Genomic DNA, 27,772 nt, shown 5'->3' with positions numbered 1-27,772 from the left:
CTTCACTTTGCCCAATGGCCACAGTATCATTTGCCATCATTGTTAGGTATGGACTTATAGAAAGAGAAGAGGACTTTGGCTCCAGTCCCCTCTTGGTCACTACCTGACTGTGATATTTGGACAACTGACATATTCTCTGAGCACCAGTTTCTTCATCTACAAAAAGAGAGATGATAATAATGCCTCTATAGCGGATAATCCTTCAGTTCCTGGAAGCAATGCTCAGATTTTTTCCTGGAAAATCACATCTTCAACCCCCATCCATGTCCATGCATTTCAAGAGATCTTGTTTCCCTACCTGACTCCAGAAATGGGCCTGTGGCTCAGGCCAATCAAACTACTGAATTAACAAGCCTCAAAGAGATGCATCAGCCACAGCTGTCCTGGCAAGAGGCCTCACCTCCTCCTGCTGGAAGGATACAGACCTGAGGCTGCCGGGACCAACCACCACACATAAGCTGAGAGTGAAGCCAACACAGTGGAATCTGGAGCCAAAGATGGTGAGAAATGGAGTCTTAATGATATTCTTTGTGTCTCTGATCAAGCTGTACCTAAAGTCTGGACTTTTCAGGGGCATGAGACAAAAACCTTCCCTTTTTTTTGCTAAGCTGTTTGGAGTTGGCCTTGCTGTCTCAGGAAAATGAAAAGGTTCAAGACTGATTCGATCTCTTCTCAGGTTTGTTGCACTGAATAGGTTATTGTATGCGACAGCCTTCTGCAAATAATTAAAACCTTTTGCCAACAATAAAAGCAGATTAAAAGTGTAATATATTATCAGCTTATTTGGGGGGCATATAATAATGTTAAAGTATGAAACTGGAACATTTTAATTTGTAATGAGGCAAAAAGAAACATTACAACCATACTTTAGTGGACACCTCATGATTTTCAGGATCGTCGGCAACGTGAAATGTGACACATATGAAAGCCTCAGTTAGTTACAGAAAAGCAGCCCAAACAGAGCATGAATAACAATGACCACAATCTCAGACCACGAGGCAACATGGCTGCGCAGAAGCCACCTGTCTTTAAAATGAGGGAGAAGTCTCTCTTTCCTAAATTTCACAAATAATACTTTTTAAATTTTTTGATAATAACGAAGTAAAAAGGGCAAAACAAGTGGGACAGAGTCGCAATGAATAACTAAAAGAAAAGATGGAAACACACAAGTATGTATGTATTGACTCAAGGGAACTGAAGCAAACAGGAGGTGAAATGAAAAGTGGCATCGCACGAATTCCACTGGGACTGAAGTTGTTTTTCTCTAAAGATGACAATGATGATGGACATTTGTTCTGAGACCAAAGGCAAAACACTTGGCACAGGGGCTAGCACCTGGTATGTGAGTCCGCGTGAGACATGCACGAGGCAGACATGACCTTCCCCATTTCAGACTTGAGGAAACTGATGCTCTGGGTGGCCAAACCATCTGCCCAGTTCCCACAGTGAGGGGCAAGCCTTCATTCCACACGTGTCTGGCCCTGAGTCTGTCCTCTGAGGACTTCACTTCTCTGCCTTCCCATGAAAAGGGCAGGTCTCTAAGGGGAAGTGAGCCAGGGCTACTGATAATGCTGTCATTTGGGTTAGTAGTGAATACTCTCATTTTCTCTTTAAAATCATTTTTTAAAAGTTTTCTTTTCTTCTGAATTGATGCCAATGAAGCTCTTGTGCAGATTTGGGGAAGCACCCATAAGTGGCTGCAAACAGTATCACCCTAAACATGAAATCGGTGAAAATAATCAAGGAAGTTATTTTGCAGGAAGTATACATTTCACAGGGATTTTCCAGTTTACATTCACCTACCCTCAAGAACCTAAAAATATATCCTGACCAACCTTAGCCTCTATGCTCAAGTCTGTGGTGTCAAACAAGTGTGACAAACTCGGACATTTTGAAGAATTTATGGGTTTGGGCCAACACTTGACATTGTGAGGCTTATCAACTGTTCTGAGAATTGGATAGAAGCTATTTAACTTTGACCAGAAAAAAACATAAAAATACACATTTTTTTTTTAATTTTAAGGAATTCATGAATCATAGGCTAGTAACCCCAGTTTAAAAGTAGAAGGGAAACATCTGTAAACAATAGAGAAAACATAATAGGAATTACTCCAGGCAGAGTTGGGCCACTTTAGGAGGTCTTCTTGTTAAAAAAAAAAAAAAATGCCTTCTCTGACAAAGACCTGTGGTTGAAAAGTGCCAACACCTGTGGGAAGGTAGACAGCCCTCTTTCGGGATGATGAAAGAAGGATAATGTCTTTCCTAACATCTCACCTGACTGAGCACGTGGGCCTGAACAGGGATGTGGTGGAGAGAGGTGGGTAAACATGAAGTCCAACTGCGCAGGGAGTAGGGCTAACGAGAAGAGAGCCCACAGTAGCCCTGGGCACTGATGGGAAAAGGGCCTAAGAGCTAGAGAGAACACACCACAGATGATTGTCTCATTTCAAAATTCTGCTCTGAGCTGGCCTTCTGCCCAGGGATGTGGAAGGAATAGCTCTTGCCATTTCCCTGGGATACAGATACTAAGGACTCCTCTTTCCAAGACTCAGAACTCATGATAGTAACAGCTTTTGTGAACTAGTCTGGGAACCTCATCCCCAGTTATGACACTGTATCCTTGGGAAAATGAGTACTGAATTCTAAATCATCTGCTTACTAATGAACTCTCTGTGCTATCACTGTGGGTGTTCTGATGAAGATGGGCTTTTAGGAATTCAAGCCTGAGAAGTCTGCTGTCTCTTGATTCCTACGTACTTTAGAGAGGTGACTGGGTTTTTCCTCCAAAGCTGTATCTCAATGTGAGTCTGCTGGCAGCTATTGGAAATCGAAGGTGTTGAGCTGGGTGGTCGCTGCTCCTCCTCCTCCTCCTCTTCCTCCTCTGGATGTTGGTTAACAGAACTCCCACTGAAGGTCACAAGTTTTTGCCTTTAGTGTGTCTCTTTCTCCACCACTGACTGGCTGGCTAAATGGGGGTTTATCACTTAACTCTTTGATACTTCAGTTTTTATAGCTGCAAAATATAGTTGAGCTGGCAAGTGGAGAAAATCATTAGGGAGTCGAGTTTCTTGGGAAAATATTAATAATATAAGCAGAACGACAGTGTCAGGTATTTTTCTCCTTTTAAGCAGGAAGGAGAAGATTGTACAGCAGTCTGTTAATGTGGCATTAATTGCATTTAAATGAAGACACCTTCAGAGAAGGAAATGATGTTGATAAAAATTAATACTGTATAAGTGCCTTAGACTTTCTGTGACTTTTTTTTTTTTTCTTTTTTGAGACAGAGTCTTGCTCTATCACCTAGGCTGGAGTGCAGTGGCGCAATCTCGGCTCACTGCAAGCTCCACCTCCTGGGTTCACACCATTCTCCCACCTCAGCCTCCTGAGTAGCTGGGACTACAGGCGCCTGCCACCACACCCGGCTAATTTTTTTTTTTTTCCTGTATTTTTAGTAGAGATGGTGTTTCACTGTGTTAGCCAGGATGGTCTTGATCTTCTGACCTTGTGATCCGCCCGCCTCGGCCTCACAAAGTGCTGGGATTACAGGCGTGAGCCACCGCTCCTGGCCTTCTATGACATTTTAATATTCATTATTTTACTTGCTCTTTAGGAAAACTTGAGAACGCTGTACAAAAAGTATCATGTTTACCTTTGCTTAACAAGTTAGGTGACTAGTGCTCTTGCGAAGCCAGATGACTTGTCTAAGGTCATCGGTGAGTAAGGGGAGAGGCAGTGGTCAAAGCCAGGTCTTTACGTTTTAACTCAAATCCCTTTTCCAGTTGTTCTATTCCCCACCACGTTTTTCCTAATCAAATCTATCACGTAATGGAGTCATCAGTGGAGATCACGGGCCTCTGCACATGCAAAGATACACTATGAGAAAAAAAAACACAAAGGATTGGGGACTAAGATACATCCTATTCCAACTTATCCTATCTAACGATCCTCATTCATTTAACCTATCCTATTCTACTTCAGCAAAGGGCAGGTTCCTTTGCAGGGATGGCAGTGGTGGAAGGAGGCACAAACCATCTTTTTCACAAATACTGCTGGCTAAACATTTGGGAAGATTTCATTATTAAGAAAAGAGAACAAATTTCATTATTAACAAAAGAGAACTCAGGTTACTGTAATATACAAGCAAAAGACAATCTTTTAAAAAATGATCTCACCCAAGAGATATTTTTTTCTTATTTTCTCCATCTTAGTCTAGAAAAACTAACCAACAGAGGACATCTTCATCCTCACTACCAGCATTTTCAGAGGGTCATCTCTCTGCCAGTCTCTATAAGGGTGGGTGGGGATGGTGGCTATCCAAGGAAAACAGCCCATCGTAGCCCACTTGCTGAGGGTGTGGCCCTAATCTATTCCTTAACTATCTGTTGAACATGTTCTGACCCTGAGCCTTGGCCTTAACTGATTGGAAAGGGACAGGGCAGTCAGCCTTGGGAGGCGGTAAGCACCATGAGAATTCTTTCACACTAAACAGTAGTGTGACTCAAGAGAAGTGATCTATTTAGTGCTTAAATATTGTCTCTTGGCAGAATGTCCCACTAATCTTTCTACTAAGATGATGCTAGTGAGGACTAGCCTTGTGTGGCTGATGCAGGTCAGCAGAACCTTGATGGCTATTTTGGCCACAACTCAAATGAAGCATAAGGCAGAGAACCCAAATATCTTAGTGTCATCAGCGAAATCCAGCTACTAACGGGCAAAAGAGAGTCTGCTCCCTACAGATGCCTCATTGTCATGTGTGCACTGACGGTGTGGCAGAGGCAGACACAGCTCAGTTGTCCCTTAAACCTAAAGACTAGAAGGGAGGAGCCAAGATGGCCGAATAGGAACAGCTCCGGTCTACAGCTCCCAGTGTGAGCGACGCAGAAGACGGGTGATTCCTGCATTTCCATCTAAGGTATCGGGTTCATCTCACCAGGGAGTGCCAGCAAGTGGGTGCAGGACAGTGGGTGCAGCACACCGTGAGCCAGCCAAAGCAGGGTGAGGCATTGCCTCACTTGGGAAGCGTAAGGGGTCAGGGAGTTCCCTTTCCTGGTCAAGGAAAGGGGTGACAGACGGCACCTGGAAAATCGGGTCACTCCCACCCGAATACTGCGCTTTTCCGAAGGGTTTAGGAAACAGCACACCAGAAGATGATATCCCACACCTGGCTCAGAGGGTCCTACGCCCACGGAGTCTCCCTGATTGCTAGCACAGCAGTCTGAGATCAAACTGCAAGGCGGCAGCAAGGCTGGGGGAGGGGCGCCAGGTAAACAAAGCAGCCGGGAAGCTCGAACTGGGTGGAGCCCACCACAGCTCAAGGAGGCCTGCCTGCCTCTGTAGGCTCCACCTCTGGGGGCAGGGCACAGACAAACAAAAAGACAGCAGTAACCTCTGCAGACTTAAATGTCCCTCTTTGACAGCTTTGAGGAGAGTGGTTCTCCCAGCATGTAGCTGGAGATCTGAGAACGGGCAGACTGCCTCCTCAAGTGGGTCCCTGACCCCTGACCCCCGACCAGCCTAACTGGGAGGCACCCCCCAGTAGGGGCAGACTGACACCTCACATGGCCGGGTACTTCTCTGAGACAAAACTTCCAGAGGAAAGATCAGACAGCAGCATTCGCGGATCATGAAAATCCGTGGTTCTGCAGACACCGCTGCTGATACCCAGGCAAACAGGGTCTGGAGCGGACCTCTAGCAAACTCCAACAGACCTGCAGCTGAGGGTCCTGTCTGTTAGAAGGAAAACTAACAGAAAGGACATCCACACCAAAAACCCATCTGTACATCACCATCATCAAAGACCAAAAGTAGATAAAACCACAAAGATGGGGAAAAAACAGAGCAGAAAAATTGTAAACTCTAAAAAGCAGAGCTCCTCTCCTCCTCCAAAGGAATGCAGTTCCTCACCAGCAACGGAACAAAGCTGGACGGAGAATGACTGACGAGTTGAGAGAAGAAGGCTTCAGAAGATCAAACTACTCCGAGCTACAGGAGGAAATTCAAACCAAAGGCAAAGAAGTTGAAAATTTTGAAAAAATTTAGACGAATGTATAACTAGAATAACCAATACAGAGAAGTGCTTAAAGGAGCTGATGGAGCTGAAAGCCAAGGCTCGAGAACTACATGAAGAATGCAGAAGCCTCCGGAGCCGATGCGATCAACTGGAAGAAAGGGTAACAGTAATGGAAGATGAAATGAATGAAATGAAGCGAGAAGGGAAGTTTAGAGAAAAAGGAATAAAAAGAAATGAACAAAGCCTCCAAGAAATATGGGACTATGTGAAAAGACCAAATCTGCGTCTGATTGGTGTACCTGAAAGTAATGGGGAGAAAGGAACCAAGTTGGAAAACACTCTGCAGGATATTATCCAGGAGAACTTCCCCAATCTAGCAAGGCAGGCCAACATTCAGATTCCGGAAATACAGAGAACGCCACAAAGATACTCCTCGAGAAGAGCAACTCCAAGACACATAATTGTCAGATTCACCAAAGTTGAAATGAGGGAAAAAATGTTAAGGTCAGCCAGAGAGAAAGGTCGGGTTACCCACAAAGGGAAGCCCATCAGACTAACAGCGGATCTCTCAGCAGAAACTCTACAAGCCAGAAGAGAGTGGGGGCCAATATTCAAAATTCTTAAAGAAAAGAATTTTCAACCCAGAATTTCATATCCAGCCAAACTAAGCTTCATAAGTGAAGGAGAAATAAAATCCTTTACAGACAAGCAAATGCTGAGAGATTTTGTCACCACCAGGCCTGCCCTAAAAGAGCTCCTGAAGGAAGCACTAAACATGGAAAGGCACAACTGGTGCCAGCCGCTGCAAAATCATGCCAAAATATAAAGACCATCGAGACTAGGAAGAAACTGCATCAACTAATGAGCAAAATAACCAGCTAACATCATAATGACAGGATTAAATTCACACATAACAATATTAACTTTAAATGTAAATGGACTAAATGCTCCAATTAAAAGACACAGACTAGCCAATTGGATAAAGAGTCAAGATCCATCGGTGTGCTGTATTCAGGAAACCCACCTCACATGCAGAGACACACATAGGCTCAAAATAAAAGGATGGAGGAAGATCTACCAAGCAAATGGAAAACAAAAAAAGGCAGGGGTTGCAATCCTAGTCTCTGATAAAACAGACTTTAAACCAACAAAGATCAAAAGAGACAAAGAAGGCCATTATATAATGGTAAAGGGATCAATTCAACAAGAAGAGCTAACTATCCTAAATATATATGCACCCAATACAGGAGCACCCAGATTCATAAAGCAAGTCCTGAGTGACCTACAAAGAGACTTAGACTCCCACACAATAATAATGGGAGACTTTAACACCCCACTGTCAACATTAGACAGAGCAATGAGACAGAAAGTTAACAAGGATACCCAGGAATTGAACTCAGCTCTGCACCAAGCAGACCTAATAGACATCTACAGAACTCTCCACCCCAAATCAACAGACTATACATTTTTTTCAGCACCACACCACACCTATTCCAAAATTGACCACATACTTGGAAGTAAAGCTCTCCTCAGCAAATGTAAAAGAACAGAAATTATAACAAACTGTCTCTCAGACCACAGTGCAATCAAACTAGAACTCAGGATTAAGAAACTCACTCAAAACTGCTCAACTACATGGAAACTGAACAACCTGCTCCTGAATAACTACTGGGTACATAACGAAATGAAGGCAGAAATAAAGATGTTCTTTGAAACCAACGAGAACAAAGACACAACATACCAGAATCTCTGGGACATATTCAAAGCACTGTATAGAGGGAAATTTACAGCACTAAGTGCCCACAAGAGAAAGCAGGAAAGATCCAAAATTGACACCCTAACATCACAATTAAAAGAACTAGAAAAGCAAGAGCAAACACATTCAAAAGCTAGCAGAAGGCAAGAAATAACTAAAATCAGAGCAGAACTGAAGGAAATAGAGACAAAAAAAGCCTTCAAAAAATTAATGAATCCAGGAGCTGGTTTTCTGAAAGGATCAACAAAATTGATAGACCGCTAGCAACACTAATAAAGAAAAAAAGAGAGAAGAATCAAATAGATGCAAAAAACATGAGAAAGGGGATATCACCACCGATCCCACAGAAATACAAACTACCATCAGAGAGTACTACAAATACCTCTACGCAAATAAACTAGAAAATATAGAAGAAATGGATAAATTCCTCGACACATACAGTCTCCCAAGACTAAACCAGAAAGAAGCTGAATCTCTGAATAGACCAATAACAGGAGCTGAAATTGTGGCAATAATCAATAGCTTACCAACGAAAAAGAGTCCAGGACCAGATTGATTCACAGCAGAATTCTACCAGAGGTACAAGGAGGAACTGGTACCATTCCTTCTGAAACTATTCCAATCAATAGAAAAAGAGGGAATCCTCTCTAACTCATTTTATGAGGCCAGCATCATCCTGATACCAAAGCTGGGCAGAGACACAACCAAAAAAGAGAATTTTAGACTAATATCCTTGATGAACATTGATGCAAAAATCCTCAATAAAATACTGGCAAACCGAATCCAGCAGCACATCAAAAAGCTTATCCACCATGATCAAGTGGGCTTCATCCCTGGGATGCAAGGCTGGTTCAATGTATGCAAATCAATAAATGTAATCCAGCATATAAACAGAACCAAAGACAAAAACCGCATGATTATCTCAATAGATGCAGAAAAGGCCTTTGACAAAATCCAACAACCCTTCATGCTAAAAACTCTCAATAAATTAGGTATTGATGGGACGTATCTCAAAATAATAAGAGCTATCTATGACAAACCCACAGCCAATATCATACTGAATGGGCAAAAACTGGAAGCATTCCCTTTGAAAACTGGCACAAGACAGGGATGCCCTCTCTCACCACTCCTATTCAACATAGTGTTGGAAGTTCTGGCCAGGGCAATTAGGCAGGAGAAGGAAATAATGGGTATTCCATTAGGAAAAGAGGAAGTCAAATTGTCCCTGTTTGCAGATGACATGATTGTATATCTAGAAAACCCCATTGTCTCAGCCCAAAATCTCCTTAAGCTGATAAGCAACTTCAGCAAAGTCTCAGGATACAAAATCAATGTACAAAAATCACAAGCATTCTTCTACACCAATAACAGACAAACAGAGAGCCAAATCATGAGTGAACTCCCATTTACAATTGCTTCAAAGAGAATAAAATACTTAGGAATCCAACTTACAAGGGACGTGAAGGACCTCTTCAAGGAAAACTACAAACTACTGCTCAATGAAATAAAAGAGGATACAAACAAATGGAAGAACATTCCATGCTCATGGGTAGGAAGAATCAATATTGTGAAAATGGCCATACTGCCCAAGGTAATTTATAGATTCAATGCCATCCCCATCAAGCTACCAATGACTTTCTTCTTTAAAGAAATTGGAAAAAACTACTTTAAAGTTCATATGGAACCAAAAAAGAGCCTGCATCACCAAGTCAATCCTAAGCCAAAAGAACAAAGCTGGAGGCATCACGCTACCTGACTTCAAACTATACTACAAGACTACAGTAACCAAAACAGCATGGTACTGGTACCAAAACAGAGATATAGATCAATGGAACAGAACACAGCCCTCAGAAATAACGCCACATATCTACAACTATCTGATCTTTGACAAACCTGAGAAAAACAAGCAATGGGAAAAGCATTCCCTATTTAATAAATGGTGCTGGGAAAACTGGCTAGCCATATGTAGAAAGCTGAAACTGGATCCCTTCCTTACACCTTATACAAAAATTAATTCAAGATGGATTAAAGACTTAAACGTTAGACCTAAAACCATAAAAACCCTAGAAGAAAACCTAGACATTACCATTCAGGACACAGGCATGGGGAAGGACTTCATGTCTAAAACACCAAAAGCAATGGCAACAAAAGCCAAAATTGACAAATGGGATCTAATTAAACTAAAGAGCTTCTGCACAGCAAAAGAAACTACCATCAGAGTGAACAGGCAACCTACAAAATGGGAGAAAAATTTTGCAACCTACTCATCTGACAAAGGGCTAATGTCCAGAATCTACAATGAACTCCAACAAATTTACAAGAAAAAAACAAACAACCCCATCAAAAAGTGGGCAAAGGATATGAACAGACACTTCTCAAAAGAAGACATTTATGCAGCCAAAAGACACATGAAAAAATGCTCATCATCACTGGCCATCAGAGAAATGCAGATCAAAACCACAATGAGATACCATCTCACACCAGTTAGAATGGCAATCATTAAAAAGTCAGGAAACAACAGGTGCTGGAGAGGATGTGGAGAAACAGGAACACTTTTACACTGTTGGTGGGACTGTAAACTAGTTCAACCATTGTGGAAGTCAGTGTGGCGATTCCTCAGGGATCTAGAACTAGAAATACCATTTGACCCAGCCATCCCATTACTGGGTATATACCCAAAGGATTATAAATCATGCTGCTATAAAGACACATGCACATGTATGTTTATTGCGGCACTATTCACAATAGCAAAGACTTGGAACCAACCGAAATGTCCAACAATGTTAGACTGGATTAAGAAAATGTGGCATATATACACCATGGAATACTATGCAGCCATAAAAAATGTCCTTTGTAGGGACATGGATGAAATTGGAAATCATCATTCTCAGTAAACTATCGCAAGGACAAAAAACCAAACACCGCATGTTCTCACTGATAGATGGGAATTGAACAAGGAGAACACATGGACACAGGAAGGGGAACATCACACTCTGGGGACTGTTGTGGGGTGGGGGAGAGGGGAGGGATAGCATTAGGAGATATACCTAATGCTAAATGACGAGTTAATGGGTGCGGCGCACCAGTGTGGCACATGTATGCATATGTAACTAACCTGCACATTGTGCACATGTACCCTAAAACTTAAAGTATAATAATAATAATAATAAAAAACAAACCTAGAGACTATAATTAGCATAATATTGGTCACTACACAGAATCAAAAGGACCTCATATCATAAACTAAAATACATTCCATAAAAGTATCAGAAGAAAATATAAGTATTTATCTAATTTGAAAAACATAACACCAACATCATCGAAAGCAGAGATCATTACAGAAAACACAATTCTGAGGATAAACAATGTACCCTACCATACAGCACTGACATACAAGTGAAAGGAAAATAATAAACTCACTGAGAGTTACTTTCCTTACTAGATAAGAAGTCTTCATGTAGCAGAGTTTGTCAAATACAAAATCATCAGTAAAAAAAATGGACAGAAACACATAACTGACAAATAGGGTCCTAGTTAAAACACATACACACGGACCTCAGTTTATTAAGTATGATGTATGAAGAGATACCATCCAGATCACTAGCAGAGACTTTGCATTCAGAGTTGTGGGTAATTTTTATTTTCTTTATATATATTTGGATTAAAAGCTTTTTTGTACAATGAATATGTACAATATTGGTCATCAGTTATTAGGTAAAATCTAAGTTCATAACATTGTGGAAAATGTGAACTATGAAAACAGCCTCTCTCTACTCAAGGAACTTTCCCTAGTGCTACAGGAATCTCTTGTTAATATCTTCCATGCAATTCACCACTAGCGTTGTTTAGAAATAAGAAAAATAAAAATTTTTAACTCTATGATAGATCATGAAAAACCTGGAAAAGTCATCCACTGCTTATTTCATTTTCTAAACACAAAAATAGAGAATTCTTTTCTTGAATGATCTGATTTATACTTATGCAAAAGTTAAAGGATTCTGTCATGAGGGTATAAACATCAGTGCACAGTCAAATGTTAATTAGCTTATTTCCTCTGTTCTAAAAATATGAGGCCTATAATGTTAGCTTATAATTTCTATTTACATCTTTCTTAAGATCAAATATAACTACCCTGGAAGTTTTTCTAATCACAATTTTTTAATCTGCAAGAAAATTTCTTCTTTGTGCAAAATTATTTTGTAGTTTTTATTTAGCTACAGTTTTATTTGCTTCCTCCAATAGAAATCCCATGTGAGAAAAGATTTTTGAGATAATCTGATACCCTCCCCCTTGAATGAGAGAACGGCTATGGCCCACAAAGGGCTGGATTATGCACAGCTGAGGACTATAACAGCCAAGCTAAAAATAACTCAGCCTTCAATAGTTTATTTGAAGTGAAAATGAGTCTAAACTCATTTTCACTTCAATTTTGTATTCAAAAACTAGAAGGAGATTTCTTTACCACTAAACAGTAGTGTGCCTTAAGAGAAGTAGCTGAGTTAGTGCTTCAATATTGTTTCTTGTCAGGATGTCCCAGTAATCCTTCTACTTAGATGATGCTACAGTGAGGACCTAGCCTTGTATTGGCTGGCCTACGTCTGCAGTCTTAACAGCTATTTTCATAACTTGAACCGCAACTCAAATAAAGAGTATAAGGCAGAGAACTCAAATATCTTAATGTATATGTCCACTTGTAGGCAGTACTAGCACTACAAATCATTTTTTAATGTCCAAAAGGATCACAGACTTTGAGAGCTTCGGTTTAAAAGTAAAAAAAGTAGGGCTGGGGGATTTTGGACTTTCCTTCTGAGGAACGGCAGAAGAGATCCAATGGAACCCTTAAAGATACAGGTGCAGAGTGGAAAAATATTTAGGAAAAATGGAGGCCCTATCTGAATGACATTTTTAGGTCACCAGGATATACTTCAGCAGCCTTGATCTGCCAAACTGTAAGCTCCTTGAGGGCCAACGCACTTTCTTACTTTTCTTTGTTTTCCTGGTGCCTACCAGAGTTCCCAGTATAGAGCTGGGACTTAGCAAATTATGTTAAAATGTGATGGTAAAAACAGATGGGAAGGCTGATCTCCAGAGACTAGAAGGAGTGGCTGTAACTAACACACAATGAAATAGTAGCTTTGTCCTGACCCAGAAATGTCCCAGATATATACAGAGTTCTATGGTTATTTACACAACTTTAACAAAGAAATAATAAATAATTTTAAATTTCCCAAAGGCTCCAGGACTTTACATCTGAGAAAGAAAACAGTTTCTACATAGGCTTTTGGGTTTGTAAATAAGAAAATATTGTTGGAATGGAATGTAGCTGAGTGCAATCAAAATTCACTTATGTTCTTCATATTTCCAAGGAAAAAAAGGTGAGGAAAAAACAAACCAAATAAAGGTAAAAACTCTCAAAAAGACTCTCCAGTCCTATATCTAGCAATAGGTCAAAAACTGAGGCTACAAGAGTTTTTAGATTTCTTATGAGAAACTCTAGTAAGAAAAATACAATGACTCATTTCATAATAATGCCCTTTCTTCCCAAAGTACACATCACAATTCCCACATCCCTAGCACATGGGCACTCTGTGCAGAGCTATTGCAACACAGAGGATCTCTCTGCACCAAAGTCCCTGAGTGGACAAGAGAAACGCCAACAGTGACAGCAGGGACAGACCTCCCTGGCGCTGTGGTGCTTAGGGGCAGCGTGGCTGCATTTGCTCTGCTCCGTAAAGGATGGGGATTACTCCCTTTGTACTGCCTGATCTGGAACAGCAGTTCTTTTGTGCAACCACCTTTAAGTACTGGGGAGCTAAGTGCAGCTGGCTTCCTTGTCTACAGGTTGAAAGAATCCCTTGACAGAGGAGTTTTGAATAGACGCTCCCAGATTTCCTAACAAATTGTCACTTAGACATTGAGAATCCAAAAAAACAAAAAAAAAGATGAAGGAAAGGGAATGTGTGCTCTCAAGGCTACAGCATAAGTAAGGCACCCAGGCTGTTGCTCAAGTACTAGTTCACTCCCCTGTCACTTCTGTGGCTGCAGAAGAGTGAGTTAAGTCAATAGTTATACAAAAACAACTGAAGTTTATTGCCAAAGAAATCTCTCCAACATAGCTACTGCGGGTACCAATTTTCCCAGCCTTGCCCAGTCAGATGTTCTTGAGAATCGCTATCCAGAGAAAATGAGATGGATCCTGCCCTTTGGTGAATATCCATGTAAAGTGATATAAGAATTCAAAGCTTGAAGGAAGTCCAGGGAATACTCACAGGAGCCTGACATCACTGGCTGTGGGCATTTGAAGTACAGAACAAGTGATAAGAATGCCTTCTCTCAGGCAGAAGGCAGTTCTGGAAGGGAAGGGCTGTTTATTGATCCTTAAATAGCTGAGACAGGCAGACTCTGTAGAGGTCAAATATCAATGAGAATTAAACTACAAGACACTTCTGGTGGAAGGTTGGTGTAGTTGGCTTGATGGGCCATTTGTGGGAGAGGGACCTTTACTTGACCTGGGTCTTTTATTGCTTCTAGTAACAACAGGCCTGAGGAAGTGGTGGGCTGGAGGCCTGTGAGGAGGGGAGGTGGCAGAGGTGAGCAGGCTAGGCAGAGGGACGCACAGAGCTTGAGCCCAGAGATGAAACTGTTGAGTAGTGCCAGGCTTTAGCTGACATATGTGGCTGGGAAAATGCATATGTGAAGAGACAGAGGTGGAGTAAATGAACAACTGAAGAGACAGAAACTGACCACAACTAAAGACAATCACTCAAAACAAGGAACGAGCCTCATGATGGAAATGGCATTTTCCTCATAAGTTAATGTGGTTAACTCTGTTCATGTTATCGCTGGTTATCAGAACATTTTAAAGATAAAGAAACTGAACTCACTCATGTAAAAGGCTTAGACTGGTGAGATTTTCAGAATGAAAATTCTCAATGTTTAGGAAGTCCTCTAGATTATAGGATTTATATGACAGCCGGTATAGAAAACTTACATCTGTATAAATACCAAGGCCCCTAAGGGGGATAATATTTCATTTGTATTGAGATGTTTTAATCCTTCCTTAATAATTTAAGATACTAAGTATTAATATTACATATCAGATAGAAGATCTAATTTCTCCTGTATTTCATTTGAAAGTAATAATACTTTCTGGAACAGTTAATTGTTGTTTTCTTAAACCATAGATCAATTTCTTCCTTGCTCTAAATCAGTTAAGCTATATTATATTTTAGACGTATGCCAATGGCATTGCCACTTTAGTATTTATTAGTTTACGAAGATAACTCAACATTCTGGAAATATTTCAAAGGACAAACTTAATACTTTTCACCAAATTTGCCTCATTCATTTAATGTGTATTCTTAAGAGTTTGACTGATGGACGAAGAAGAGGAAATATGAACCACACTGGCTGTTGTGAAGGGTTCCTCTGCACCAAACGCAGACATCTAAATTTAAATATAAGTTCTCTGCTCTTTACTTTTCCTGAGTCTCTATTCAACCTTGTAGCCTCTGAAACACTCTTCTTATGTATTTATTTAAGATGAGATAAGAAGCTGGTTTTAGATGATGTGGGCCAAATTTCAGATTTCATATGGATTAAAAAATAATAAACATCAAGGGTAATCTAATATTCCCATAAATTATTTTAGAAGCGTAATAATCATGTCATACTTCATGGCCCAGTTAATGTCTGTTGGATTTTTTTTTCTGTTTGTTAAAGATTCAAGTCATATGTCCCTGTTTGTTAAAGATTCAAGTCATACGTCCAAAAACATGAAAAAAAGTCTGTGTAGAAGTCAGGCAGACTGGACCGTGACTGCAGCAAACACACACACATGCAACAAGGAGATTCTCAAGTATACATGTTCAGCTTAAAAGACAAGGCAGTCAGCTGCAATTCTGAGTCAGTTTTATCTGTTTGTCTGAAGAGACAACTCTAATAAAACAGAAACAGGCCCTGCTGGAGCTCAAGACTTAGCATGAGAAAAGGGAGACAGAGAAGGAGGCAGAGAGACAGAGCAGGGGGAGAGAGAGAGAGAGAGAAAGAGAGAGAGAGAGAGAGAGAGAGGGAGGGAGAAAATGAACCCTATCAGCTATGAAATAATACACTGGGGAAAAGTACTGGTTCTCATGAAAATGTTGGTGATTCACCATGGAATAAAATTTAAAAGCCACTGACCCCAATGAAAGCCTCCAGTGGAAACATGTGGATTTTGCTTCATTTCACTTAAAGACTTTTCTTTATTTCATTTAAACACAATCATAAGCACCATCACAGCTTTTGTGATGTGTTGCTTTCTCATTTACAATTGTTATGGAAAAGGTACTGCTGATTAAAATGGTCTTCAGGAAAAGAAGACCAATGCACGAATTAGTTGATATTACCATGTAAAACAGGTAGGGCTTCTTGTTCCCTTAAAACATGCATTGGGTGCTCATCAGCTGAATGACAACAGCAGACAATTCTTGTTTTCTATTTTTTACAGTAACTCAGCATTTAAGCAGACTTATTTGTTTATAGAATTTTTTCATACTCACCAAATCTTCATTCTGATTTGCTAAAAGATCACGACTGAATGCAAGCTGACTGACACAAACCACAAATCTGTCAGGGAATACACAGAGTTCTGTATAAAATGAAGAAAAACAAGTTTAAAGGTGTCAAAAAACTATAAACACAGAATGGTTGTTCCAGATTTTTGTTCATTTTAAGTTACTGCAATATGCACATCTATATAAAAGATATGTCTCTTCTCTCCTCCCATCCTTTCAGCGTTTGCCATCAATAGGGCAGGGTGAGTGCAAAGCTCTAGGGAGAGCTGACGAGGCTGCAAATTGGTCCACCTGCGCCCCGGGACCATTACATTGCAGGAAACCCCCAGGCAGAACCTCTGCAGCCTCCCCTCTGTGTCAGTCAGCTGTTTTCTGATTAGAACTCCTATTTGGAAAATAGGATCAATGTTTTCAAAATGAGCATGTAAGACTTTAGAGGAAGAGGAAGAATATTAGATAAAATCTAAAAATGTGACCTATCAATGTTTTTCCTAGTTACTTTACTTATCATCTCCTTGGTTAGCTAGTCTTAGAGAGCTCCCCGACCCTGGAGGGCAAACTACTAATCTGAAGCAGGCTGGGAAAACAGCAGCTTCTCTTAGGAATTAATGATCCAACTATTAAGAAAATGGTTAAATATACAATAAAGATGGTAAAATTACACTATACTCATAGTAATCTATTATTGCTGCTTCTTAAAACAAAACCACTGACTTCCCATTGGGAAAGACTGAATGAATCACTGAACTGGACTCCTCGGCATTCAATGGAAGGAAGGCAAGATGGTAATGACATCTTGATCTTTCCTTTTCTCATCTGTCTGTCCATCCATCCATTTGTTCGCCAGCCTCCAGCTACCTAGGCGTGATGTCTGGAGTGATGCTGAGCTGATGCCAACAGCGTATGTTCCAGGTGGGTGGGGAGGGGGCTCTTCTCCCTTTTTCGTACTTGGTTGTACTGCTTGAATATTTTTATGATATACATGTCTGATATTTGTGATAGAAATTAAGTCATTTTTCTAACAAAGAAAGCTTCCCTCTTACATGAGACCAATTTCTTTTTAAAGATGGATATTATGAATCAGGTGAGTAAAGCCTTTTAGGTACACTGCACAGGATGGCAATGACTGAGGTAATAAGGTATCTCAATTTGATGCACCGCTTGGAAGCCAAGCAAGAAGGTGTCAATTACATGAACACAGAATTTAAACAAGTTAACACCTTACACTACTAGACTAGCTTAAATGATCCCAAGAGGCCCAACGAGTTGTTGTTCCAGTAACAGCTCTCCTTATCCCGTCAACCACTGCTGTCTCCTTGGCAGTCACTCTCCCTATTCCAAGTTATCCTATTCAGAACAGCAGGTTAACAGTTCTAAAAAAAAGAGCTCCACTCATCCCGCTCAAAAACCTACCATGGCTCCCCAGTGCCCAATATTCAAAGCCCTCCATGATTAGGGATTAACCTGTTGTTCTGGTCTCACTCCCAATTAGTCTTCCTCATGAGGAAAGCCCCCATTTCAGGTGGGGGCCTGGGTGTTTTTCAACTTTGACCCCATGTGGGCATATGGTATCTGGCTAGGTGACTAGAGATGGACTTTGAAAAGCCAGAAGAACAAAATTAGCAAAGCAATTAATATTTATTCATTAGTTCTTAAAAGATCTTATTGAGATAAATGGTATATAGCCTTTTTATCATTTTATGGGAGGGAAACTGAGCCACAGAATTCATTATTTGTCCACCTTCCCCCCAAAAAAAATCATAAAATTGAAATACAACAGTTCATTAGTGGATCAGAACTGGAATTCAAAATTATCAGTTCTATCAAATAATTCCTCCGTATTTGCATTTCTTCCTCTGAAAAGTAACAATGTTAGAATGGCAGATTTTAAACATTTTGGTGCTGCCAGGTATTAATAGAAAGCAACTTCTGTACCCTTTTGCTCTGTTTAGGTCATTAAGTACTACTTTAATATTTAATTAAATATTTAGGCAATGATAGTCCTTACCATAAAGGGTACAAGTACAAGGTTAGCTGACTTATTTTACTAGAGAGTTGAACGAAGTGGAAGGGCCTGTTAAGAAAGCAATATATCTAAGGCTGGGCATGTTGGCTCATGCCTGTAATCCCAGCACCTTGGGAGGCCAAGGCGGGAGTACAGCTTGACTCCAGGAGTTTGAGACCAGCTGCAACATAGTGAGACCCCTTCTCTACCAAAAATTTAAAAAAAAAAAAAAAAAAAAAAAAAAAAAGCCAGGCATGGTGGCACACACCTGTGGTCCCAGCTACTTAGGAGGCTGAGGTGGAAGGATCATTTGAGCCTAGGAGGCTAAGGCTGCTGTGAGCCATGATTGCACCACTGTACTCCAGCCTGAGTGACAGAGTGAGACCTTGTCTCAAAAACAAACAAATAATAGCAAAAAAGAGAATAACATATTCAAGCAGAGTTTACAGTTAATATGCAGATAATCATGAAGATTGCATAGCAAGCCTCTATATGTTAATGTTTTAAAGTTCCTATATCATATCTTATATATATACTGAAATTGTCCACTTAAGGTGACCTAAATTTTCTTTCCAGTGCTCAGATCAACTTGGAGAATGATCATTAGCTTCTGACTTTACTGTTGCTGGCTGGACAAGTTTGAAATCATATCCTTAGTGGACATCTAGACTTGGGGAAGTGATGGGGGAAAGTGGCCTCATCACACACCTAGGGAAAGCTCTGAGAGCTCTGAGCTGGGAAAGAGCTTTCTTGTGTACACACCTGCTCCATATGCTAGGGCCTTGGTATGCACAGACAATACTGAAGTGATTCATAGTTCAACTGTGTTGAGTCACTCTGAAAACTCAAAGAAAGTGCTGAGATGCATCAGGAAAGAAAAGCATGATGTGGCCCAGCTCACTGTTCTCAGAGAGGCAGTAAACAGTACAAGGTGGGAGGGAAGATATCACAAACTTTCAGACACACTCAAGACATGAAGGCAATGAAGCAAGTGGGACTCTCCATTCCTTAATTTTCATCCCTTCTCTAACTAGGGCAAGCAGATTGTGTGAAATGTCTGACAAACCAAGAAATCCGCTTCTTACCAGCATTCTGTGTGCTCCTGATGCAGCGAAGGCGTATCCCTCTCTTGAGGAAATAGGCTGTGATTTGAAAGCCATAACCTGTAAAGTGAAAGGGAACATCACTAAGTTAAAAGTTTGTTTGCCACTAAATCTCTGGGGTTCAGCCCAGTGCCTGCCATATAAGATACATTGAATAGTTATTTAGCAAATGAAGCTGGGTGTGGTGACTCACGCCTGTAATCCCAACACTTCGGGAGGCCGAGGCAGGCAGATCACTTGAGGTCAGGAGTTCGAGACCAGCCTGGCCAACATGGTGAAACCCTGTCTCTATTAAAAATACAAAAACTAGCCAGGTGAGGTGGCGGGCACCTGTAATCCCCGCTACTCAGGAGGCTGAGGCAGAAGAATCGTTTGAACCTGGGAAGTGGAGGTTGTAGTGAGCTAAGATCACTGCACTCCAGCCTGGGTGACAGAGCAAGACTCTATCTAAAATAATAATAATTGGTAAATGCAAGAATAAAGGAATTAACAGAGGGCTTCTCTTGAGAGGCAAGGATGAATATTACTATCTTGCCTCTTCCAGGAGGCCTGACTATGACACCTGGCATAGTCCCTAGTCCCTGAAGTGCCTCAGTTACTTCAACTGTAAAACGAAATAAATGAGGTCTAACGTACTTTCAGACGGGATAATTCAGTCGGAGCTTGCGAATAGATCTTAGCCGCCTTCTCATACTCACTGCTTATTAGCTCATAAAAAGAAGCAGTTCATACCTATTTGAACATGGATGTATTTTGCCTGTAAATAAATTAATTCAAGTATGTCAAAATTTTTATATAGAATGAGATGAAAAGAAATATGACATGAGTAAAAAAATAATTTCTCCAACGCACTAGAGTGGCCTAAGTGAAAGACACAGAGCATAAAGTGTTGGCAAGAATGTAGGACAACTGGAATTCTCATACGCTGCTGGCAGGAGTACAAATTGGTACAGCCACTTTGAAAAAAATGCTTGAGTAGCTAAAGCTGAACTTAGGCATGAACATACAGTGTTCACAATAGCACTCTTCACAATAGTCTCAACCTGGAACCAATGCAAATATCCATCAACAGTAAATTTTTTAATGGGGATATAGTCACATACTGAAATACTATAGTGCCTCTAAAAATAAATGAGCTACAGTTACAGGTAATAACAGAAATACATCTCACAAACATAATGTTACATGAAAGAAGCCTGATCCAGAAGAGTAAATGCCATCTGTGAAAATGGAGACACTATCATTCGTCTCATAGGGTGGCAACAGATTTTCAGATGATTCACAGAAAGTGCCAGCTTAATTCCTTCCTCTCTCCCTTTCTCTTCTCTTCTGGCTTCCCTCCAGGTATAAACTACTTTGTTGATGATTTTCCTGAAATCATAGTAAAACTGTTCCTGGTTATCACAGTCAGCAGTCAAGTTATTTGGTAGAAGAATCAGAAGCAAAAGCTCCACCAGAGTGGGGTGAGGGTCCCCCTCTGTCAAACTGGCGCAGCCAAGAGTTGCAGGAAGTAATCTCTAGGACCGTCAGATTCTCCAAAGTCCATGACTATGGTTGGTCTGAAATAACTTATATAAAGAACACAGTTAAAGAAGTTTCCACTTTCATATTCAGTATCCTTCCAACACTCCTGTAGAAAGACCCAGGACATGAGTGACTGCAGACTTGATGCTGTCTAAACAAGCGACGGCTCTGACAGAACAATTGATTTAGTCATGCAGATTGTGCAAGAACAGTGACATCTATGAAAGGATAATCTCTGGATTTGCTGAGATAAAATAATTTTTTCCTAACACACTTGAAAATAGATTGCATTTCAGTCATGTGGCTTTCTTCTGCTTAAAATGTCAAACAAAATATACACACCACTGACATTGAGTGCTTTAAAACAAATACGTTATTTCTTAGGTCACTGAGAGAATGGAAGTCATTTCTACATCTGTTTATTTGTCCAACTGCTGAGGGAAGAAGTGGAATCCTTAACAATTGGCGACTCACAAACACATACAGCAAAATTTAAAAGTATTTTTCAAGTATTAATTTATAATGCAAGTCTTCCAAAGAACTGAGAAAAAAAAGTATAATATCTAAGTTATTCTACCTTTGCTGATCTATAGCTCTGAGTGATTAAGATTCAGTAGGCATGTTCAAAATTTCAAAAATCTTCTTCCTATGCAAAATCTTTAGCAATAAAATGTTATTATCAGGCCCAGTGTGGTGCTCATGCCTGTAACCCCAGTACTTTGAGGGGCCAAAGTGGGAGGATTGCTTGAGGCCAGGAGCTCAAGACCAGCCTGGGAAACATACTGAGACCCCATCTCCTTAAAAAAAATACAAAAAAACATTAGCTGGGCATGGTGGTACACGCCTGTAGTCTCAGCTGCTCAGGTGGCTGAGGCAGGAGGATTGCTTGAGCTCAGGACTTCAAGGCTGCAGTGAGCTATGATCACCACTGTACTCCAGGCTGGGCGACAAAGCAAGACCCCATCTTAAAAAAAATGTTATTATCAGGAAGGGTCAAAATCTGAAGTTGACCATGAAAGCTACAGTTTTGAGTCCAGGAAGCCTGGTATCTGAAGATACTACTTGAGTGATAACTAAATCCTATTTGGACTGCTGAACAATCAAATCTCAATATGACACCTTCCCCTATAGAAAAAGAAAGCAGTATAAGGCAGATTTCAAGTGATTTGTTACTGAAATTAGTAGGAGAAATGAGTTTATTGAAACCTTGACCCTTACACCTCCCACCCCAGGACAGAATTAAGTTAAAAGGAACCATTTCTAAATAGCATCTTGTTATTAGTGGTTTCAATGGAAAACCTGCCCAAATGGCACCTACAAGAGAAATAGCAAGTTTAACATGTAAAAAAGATTTGCACCTGCTTAATCCAAATTCCACTGGTCATATGAAACTTTGTTTAAAGAGGAACTTAAGGAGAGATTAAACACAAAAGGTACTATGCCAGTTCTTATGGCAAACTAAATTTGATCTATAAACAGAGAAAATTATTGCTGCTTGAAACATACTGCACTGAAATGCTTAGAAAGATGTATTTCATTTATTCATAGACAAAAGGCAATGATAGACTACATTCTTATCTTTGCTTTTAATGAAATCAACTTCACAGAGTTCAGGAGGCCACTGAGATTTTGCACTCACCCAGGGCTAAAGCAAAGCTCCACTACTCTCTAAAGCTAAACAGCAATTTGGCAAAGGATCCAAGAGGCCTTTTGCTTTTCCTACTTGGGGCACCAGCTCCCAGCTCGCTATGCTGGTGTTTTAAATGCAGAAAACCTGAGTCAGCAGAGCAAATGGAAATCATAAAGTGATCATCTTTTCATTTGAAAACTACTGGATGATGGTATTAATATTATGAGGCACTTGCAAATCACATTTCAGTATGCCTGTTTTCTTGCTGGCGATTGTGGTGCTCCTAAATCTGAGAAGACTGTCTTTAGACACAAGAAGGGACTTGGATTAGAGGGAGAAAAAGCTTTGCAATAGAAACATCTTACCACCAGGCATCTGCAGGTAGGTGCATTTCCAGAAACAATTGATATTTTTGAATTGCTTAATGTAACACAATCATGTAGTATCAGCAAGATCCCATCTTCTCCCCTGGCCTCCAAACAGCCCAAAAAGTCTCCAGTTCTTGTGCCATCATTTGCTCTCTGTATGTCGTAAAAAGCTGTTGCACTTCTCCTCATCCTTCTACAAACAACCTCCAAAGCGGCAATGAAGCCTCAAATGATTACTTGTTACCACACTAACTTTCTTCTGGCTTACCTAAGTTGTTCATCAAAAACTATTAAGTCTCTTTAAAAAAAAATGGAGAGGTGGTCAGTAATGCGCATGAGAGAAAGACAGGACAAACCAGAGTCCCGCTACTATTTTATTTCATATTCTGTCTAAAATAAGCTGCTCCAAAATGGCTCTACTAGAAATTTGCAGTCTTCATAAGCAGAAAGGCAAAAATTACGACAAAAAAACTCAAATATGAGTTGAACAAATTCCATCCTGGCTTAGCAAGGCAGTAGATTAGTTTTAAGTAGTACCGTGCTCCAATGAGTAATGGTTTTAAGGGAGTGGTCATTTATTTGGGTTGTTACAGTTCACAGTCCCAAGACACTGAGAGCAAATATTCAATGAGAGATTTCACTGTAAAACTATCCAGCCTCACTTGTTTTCCAGGGGATTCATAGCCAAGGCGACTTGAGCTTCCCCACAGCTGCCAACGGGAGTCTGTGGTCTGGTGCATAACAGTGGGAAGCCCTCTCCCACAGCTATTACGAGACCATTCATGGACGAGCCTGGGAAAATGCCTCTGTGTGGCTTGGTGAGCCATCAGGACCTCCAGGCAGGTGAATTCCACTTCACTGTGGACCGCACCCACCACCTGTGTGGCTCTCTTCCAGCAAAGCCTTCTCCCAAACTACAAGGCAGGCTCAGGAAGACCTACGATGCGATGCCCCTCAGTACTTCTCTCCCTGAGATGACTCCTTCATTATTATCATCACTCACACAGTCTGAAACATTTCAAACATTCAGAAAAGTAGAAAAATAATGTCATGAACATCCCAAAACCCACCATCTAGATTCAATAACAGTTAATATTTTGCCGTATTTCATACACATGTTTTCTAAACTGCTTCAAAGCAGACATCATGAAACCTTACTCCTAAACATGTGAGCATAGCTCTCGAACAATAAGGAAATTCTCCCTCATCACCACGACACTATTATTACAACTGCGTATGACATTACCGATCAAATAACCAGCCTATATTCAAATTTCTCCATTGTCCCAAAATGTGTATCACTGATCTGATTTTCCTTTGAATCGGATCCAACCAAAGATCATGGATTTTAAGAGATATATTTGCTTATATCTCTTTTAATCTAAAATAATCTCCCTTTACCTTTTAAAAAAAGAACTCTGAACTTTTAAAGAGATCAGGCTAGTTGTGTTATAGAACAACCCCATTCTACATTTGAATTTTTTTTTTTTTTTTGACAGTGTCTTGCTCTGTTGCCCAGGCTGGAGTGCAGTGGCACAATCACAATTCACTGCAGCCTCAACCTCCTGGGCTCAGGTGATTCTCTCACTTCAACCTGCTGAGTAGCTGGGACCACAGGTGCATGCTACCACACTCATCTAAGTTTTAAAATTATTTTTAGGGACATGGTCCCCCTATGTTGCCAAGGTTAGTCTTGAACTCCTGGGCTGAAGCGATCCTGCTGCCTGGACCTCCCAAAATGCTGAGATTACAGGTGTGAGCCACTGCACCCAGCTAAGCTTTTTTTTTAACCTCAGTTGCCTAAACACAAAATTTCAACCTGTATGCTCTTTTAAAATGCCAGCCATTTATTAATTTTGCCTTCTCCTTTAACTGCTGTAGGAAATTACAGGTTCAAACTAAAGCTATAATGACAATTCAAAGACTGGCATACAGATGACTTGAAAATTTGGTCCTAATGATAATTTCAAAGAAATCAAATTATGGATTTGTAGATAGTTAAAATTTTGGTGAAGATAAGCTTACTTAGGTAGGTTGGATAGTGGTCTCATATTTGCTTGAAGAAAGGGCACTTTGTCACAATCAGATTACTATGTGCTAACCCGGAAACAGCTCTGCATTGCACACCAGTTCAGACATGTGACTGTTTCCAGTCTGAAGTCATGAGTCACTTCTCAAGCTTGGTTGTGATTTAATAAGAGGATAGGAAGAAAGAGGCTGATACCAACTGAGTACTGACAGTATCTTGGGTATTAGACTAGACTAGGAACATATAACATACTTAAAAGATGAAGAGGCTAGGCACAGTGGCTCACGCCTGTAATCCCAGCACTTTGGGAGGCCAAGGTGGGCAGATCACAAGGTCAGGAGATTGAGAACATCCTGGCTCACATGGTGAAACCCTGTCTCTACTAAAATCAAAAAATTAGCCAGGCATGGTGGCACGCACCTGTAGTCCCAAGCTACTTGGGAGGCTGAGGCAGGAGAATCGTTTGAACCCGGGAGGCAGAGGCTGCAGTGAGCCGAGATCACGGCACTGCACTCCGGCCTGGGCAACAGAGTGAGACTCTATCTCAAAAAAAAAAAAAAAAGATGAAGAATATGTGTGCTTTCAAGCTATTTCATTAAGGAAAAATGAAGTTGTAACTCATTACATCCCAAACTGTGTCACTCAGAAAGTTGCACCTTGTCCTTATCAAAAGGCCTAGGGTAGAAAGGGTAGGGAAATCATGAGTTTGATGCTGTCACTTCAAACACGAAGAGAGACTAAGTATGAAATGGGGCCTGTGAAAAAGCCTTGATGGGGCCTTTGGAAACATGTTATGGGTCCAAGTGTGACCTCCTCTATTGCTGGTGATGGATGGGGTTGGAGAAAGGGGTTGTTCTGTGGGAAGTGAAAACCAAGAGTCCTGTCCCAAGTTTAGGAATATACATACAGGATCCTAGTCTAAGACCACAACTGGGAAACAGTTTGGGTGGGTAAGTGGAATATTTGATCCTAGGCTAAAAATTTCACTTATTATCCAAGACATTTAGAGATTCCAAAAAGGTTCCCTTGAGATAACATTTCATGTCCCTAAATAAGGACAGTACTAGACTCTGAGTCACAATAAAGCTATGTCTATTTGATGCCAAAACAAATGGAGCATGAAATGTTTCAAGAAAAAAAACTAAAATTGTGAATAAAATCATTATTTATAAAATAATTCTTTGGAGCCAAATTTATTTAGAAAAAAACACACATTTTCTACCTGTCACCCTTTTGACTTTGTAGGTAATGCCAGAGGACACATGTACTACGAAATTTCATTTTCTATGGGATCCATCAGAGATTGTTAACATGGAATAAGAAGGCTTTTCAGAGCAGACAAAAATTAGAATAAAACAAATTGAGAAATTATCACATCAGATTTCTTCCCCATATTGCTTTCCCACTTTTTTGTTTATTTAAAAAAAGGCCCTTAACATTAAATATGAAAACTGTGTTTGGATAACACGCAAGCATAGATGAAATGATATTCAAAACTATGGTTCCCACAATCATAACTCTGCCAGGCCATGCATAATGATAAGAATAATATAATACTGTGTACTTATAAAACTCAAAGTTCTCTTTAAAACCCTTCACTCATCTTTAAATAACTATACATAAAAGAAACAGATTTTTAATAAGCCTTCTAAATGAGGTAGCTGGTTGTTTGAACTATTAGCTGTTCAAGCAGGCCCCTCTGCAATAGCTTTCAAATTTCCTGTGCCTACAGAGGAACACCAGTGAAGCATATCCTCTGTGGCCTCCCTGTCTTGCAGGGAATCCATTTCAACTCTGAGATTCTAGATCATGTGCAATGAGAAAGACAGTCCACGAACCACTGGACTATTCTAACAGGACCATGGACCCAAAGGACAAGAAACAACCTTGGAAGTCTCCTAGTTCATTTCCTGTTTGTCAGCCAGGACCACATTAAAACCATCTTTTAAAAACAACACCAAAATGCTGAGTGACAAGATGCTATACCTACCTATGTGCCACTTTATCTGTCCTTTATATGAACTGAGGTTGCAAACAATGCCTAAGGGGTAAGACAGGTAACAGGAAAAGGGCTGGGTTCTGACTGGAAAACTGGAGAGAGCTCAGGGCTTGTTTAAAGGGGACAGCAGTGATTTTCAAAACCATCGGAAACTAGGGCATGGGGTACCAGAAAAGCTGGAAATCCAAGTGTGAAATCTCTTCAAATTTAAACTTTGCAAACAATTCAAACTTTTAAAATACATTGTGTGGTCCAAATAATATGTCTCTGAGAGCCAATGTAGTTTTATATTGTCAGTTTGCAATCTCTAACCTAAATTCCTCATACTTCAGTTGAATTTCTTTTTTGTGTGTCTTCGGCAGAGCTAAAGGAAAGCTGGCCACTACCAAATGCTTGAAGATAGGTATTCAGTTTCAATTTAGTCATTTATTCTAAGCTAAATAAACCCAGGTCCTTAACCTTACTAAACAGGGCATGTTTTTCTACGTTAAAATCATCTCTCTGACTCTTAGGTCTGACATTAAAGATACTCAGCCGGGCGCGGTGGCTCATGCCTGTAATTCTAGCACTTTGAGAGGCTGAGGCGAGTGGATTGCCTAAGCTCAAGAGTTTGAGACCAGCCTGAGCAACACAGTGAAACCCCATCTCTACTAAAATACAAAAAATTAGCCGGGTGTGGCAGCGTGCGCCTGTAATCCCAGCTACTCAGGAGGCTGAGGCAGGAGAATTGCTAGAACCCGGGAGGCAGAGGTTGCAGTGAGCCGAGATCGCACCACTGCACTCCAGCCTGGGC

The 27,772-nt window shown here is 40.5% G+C and overlaps 1 protein-coding gene across 4 annotated transcripts in view; it reads right to left on the bottom strand.

The window, feature by feature from the left end:
* SLX4IP (SLX4 interacting protein) overlaps nucleotides 1-27,772 on the bottom strand; it is a 200,806-nt gene that overhangs the window by 16,307 nt on the left and 156,727 nt on the right. For all 4 annotated transcript variants that reach the window (XM_063659428.1, XM_054467844.2, XM_054467846.2 and 1 more), the window contains 2 exons: nucleotides 19,412-19,489; nucleotides 16,307-16,395 (listed from right to left, as the gene is read on the bottom strand). In XM_063659428.1, coding sequence (XP_063515498.1) covers nucleotides 16,307-16,395; nucleotides 19,412-19,489 — 167 coding nt within the window. The remainder of the gene's footprint in view (nucleotides 1-16,306; nucleotides 16,396-19,411; nucleotides 19,490-27,772) is intronic.

The sequence above is a fragment of the Pongo pygmaeus genome, chromosome 21 (assembly GCF_028885625.2).
Source record: "Pongo pygmaeus isolate AG05252 chromosome 21, NHGRI_mPonPyg2-v2.0_pri, whole genome shotgun sequence".
Lineage (NCBI taxonomy): Eukaryota > Metazoa > Chordata > Mammalia > Primates > Hominidae > Pongo > Pongo pygmaeus.
This window is presented reverse-complemented; position numbering and strand designations above follow the sequence as displayed.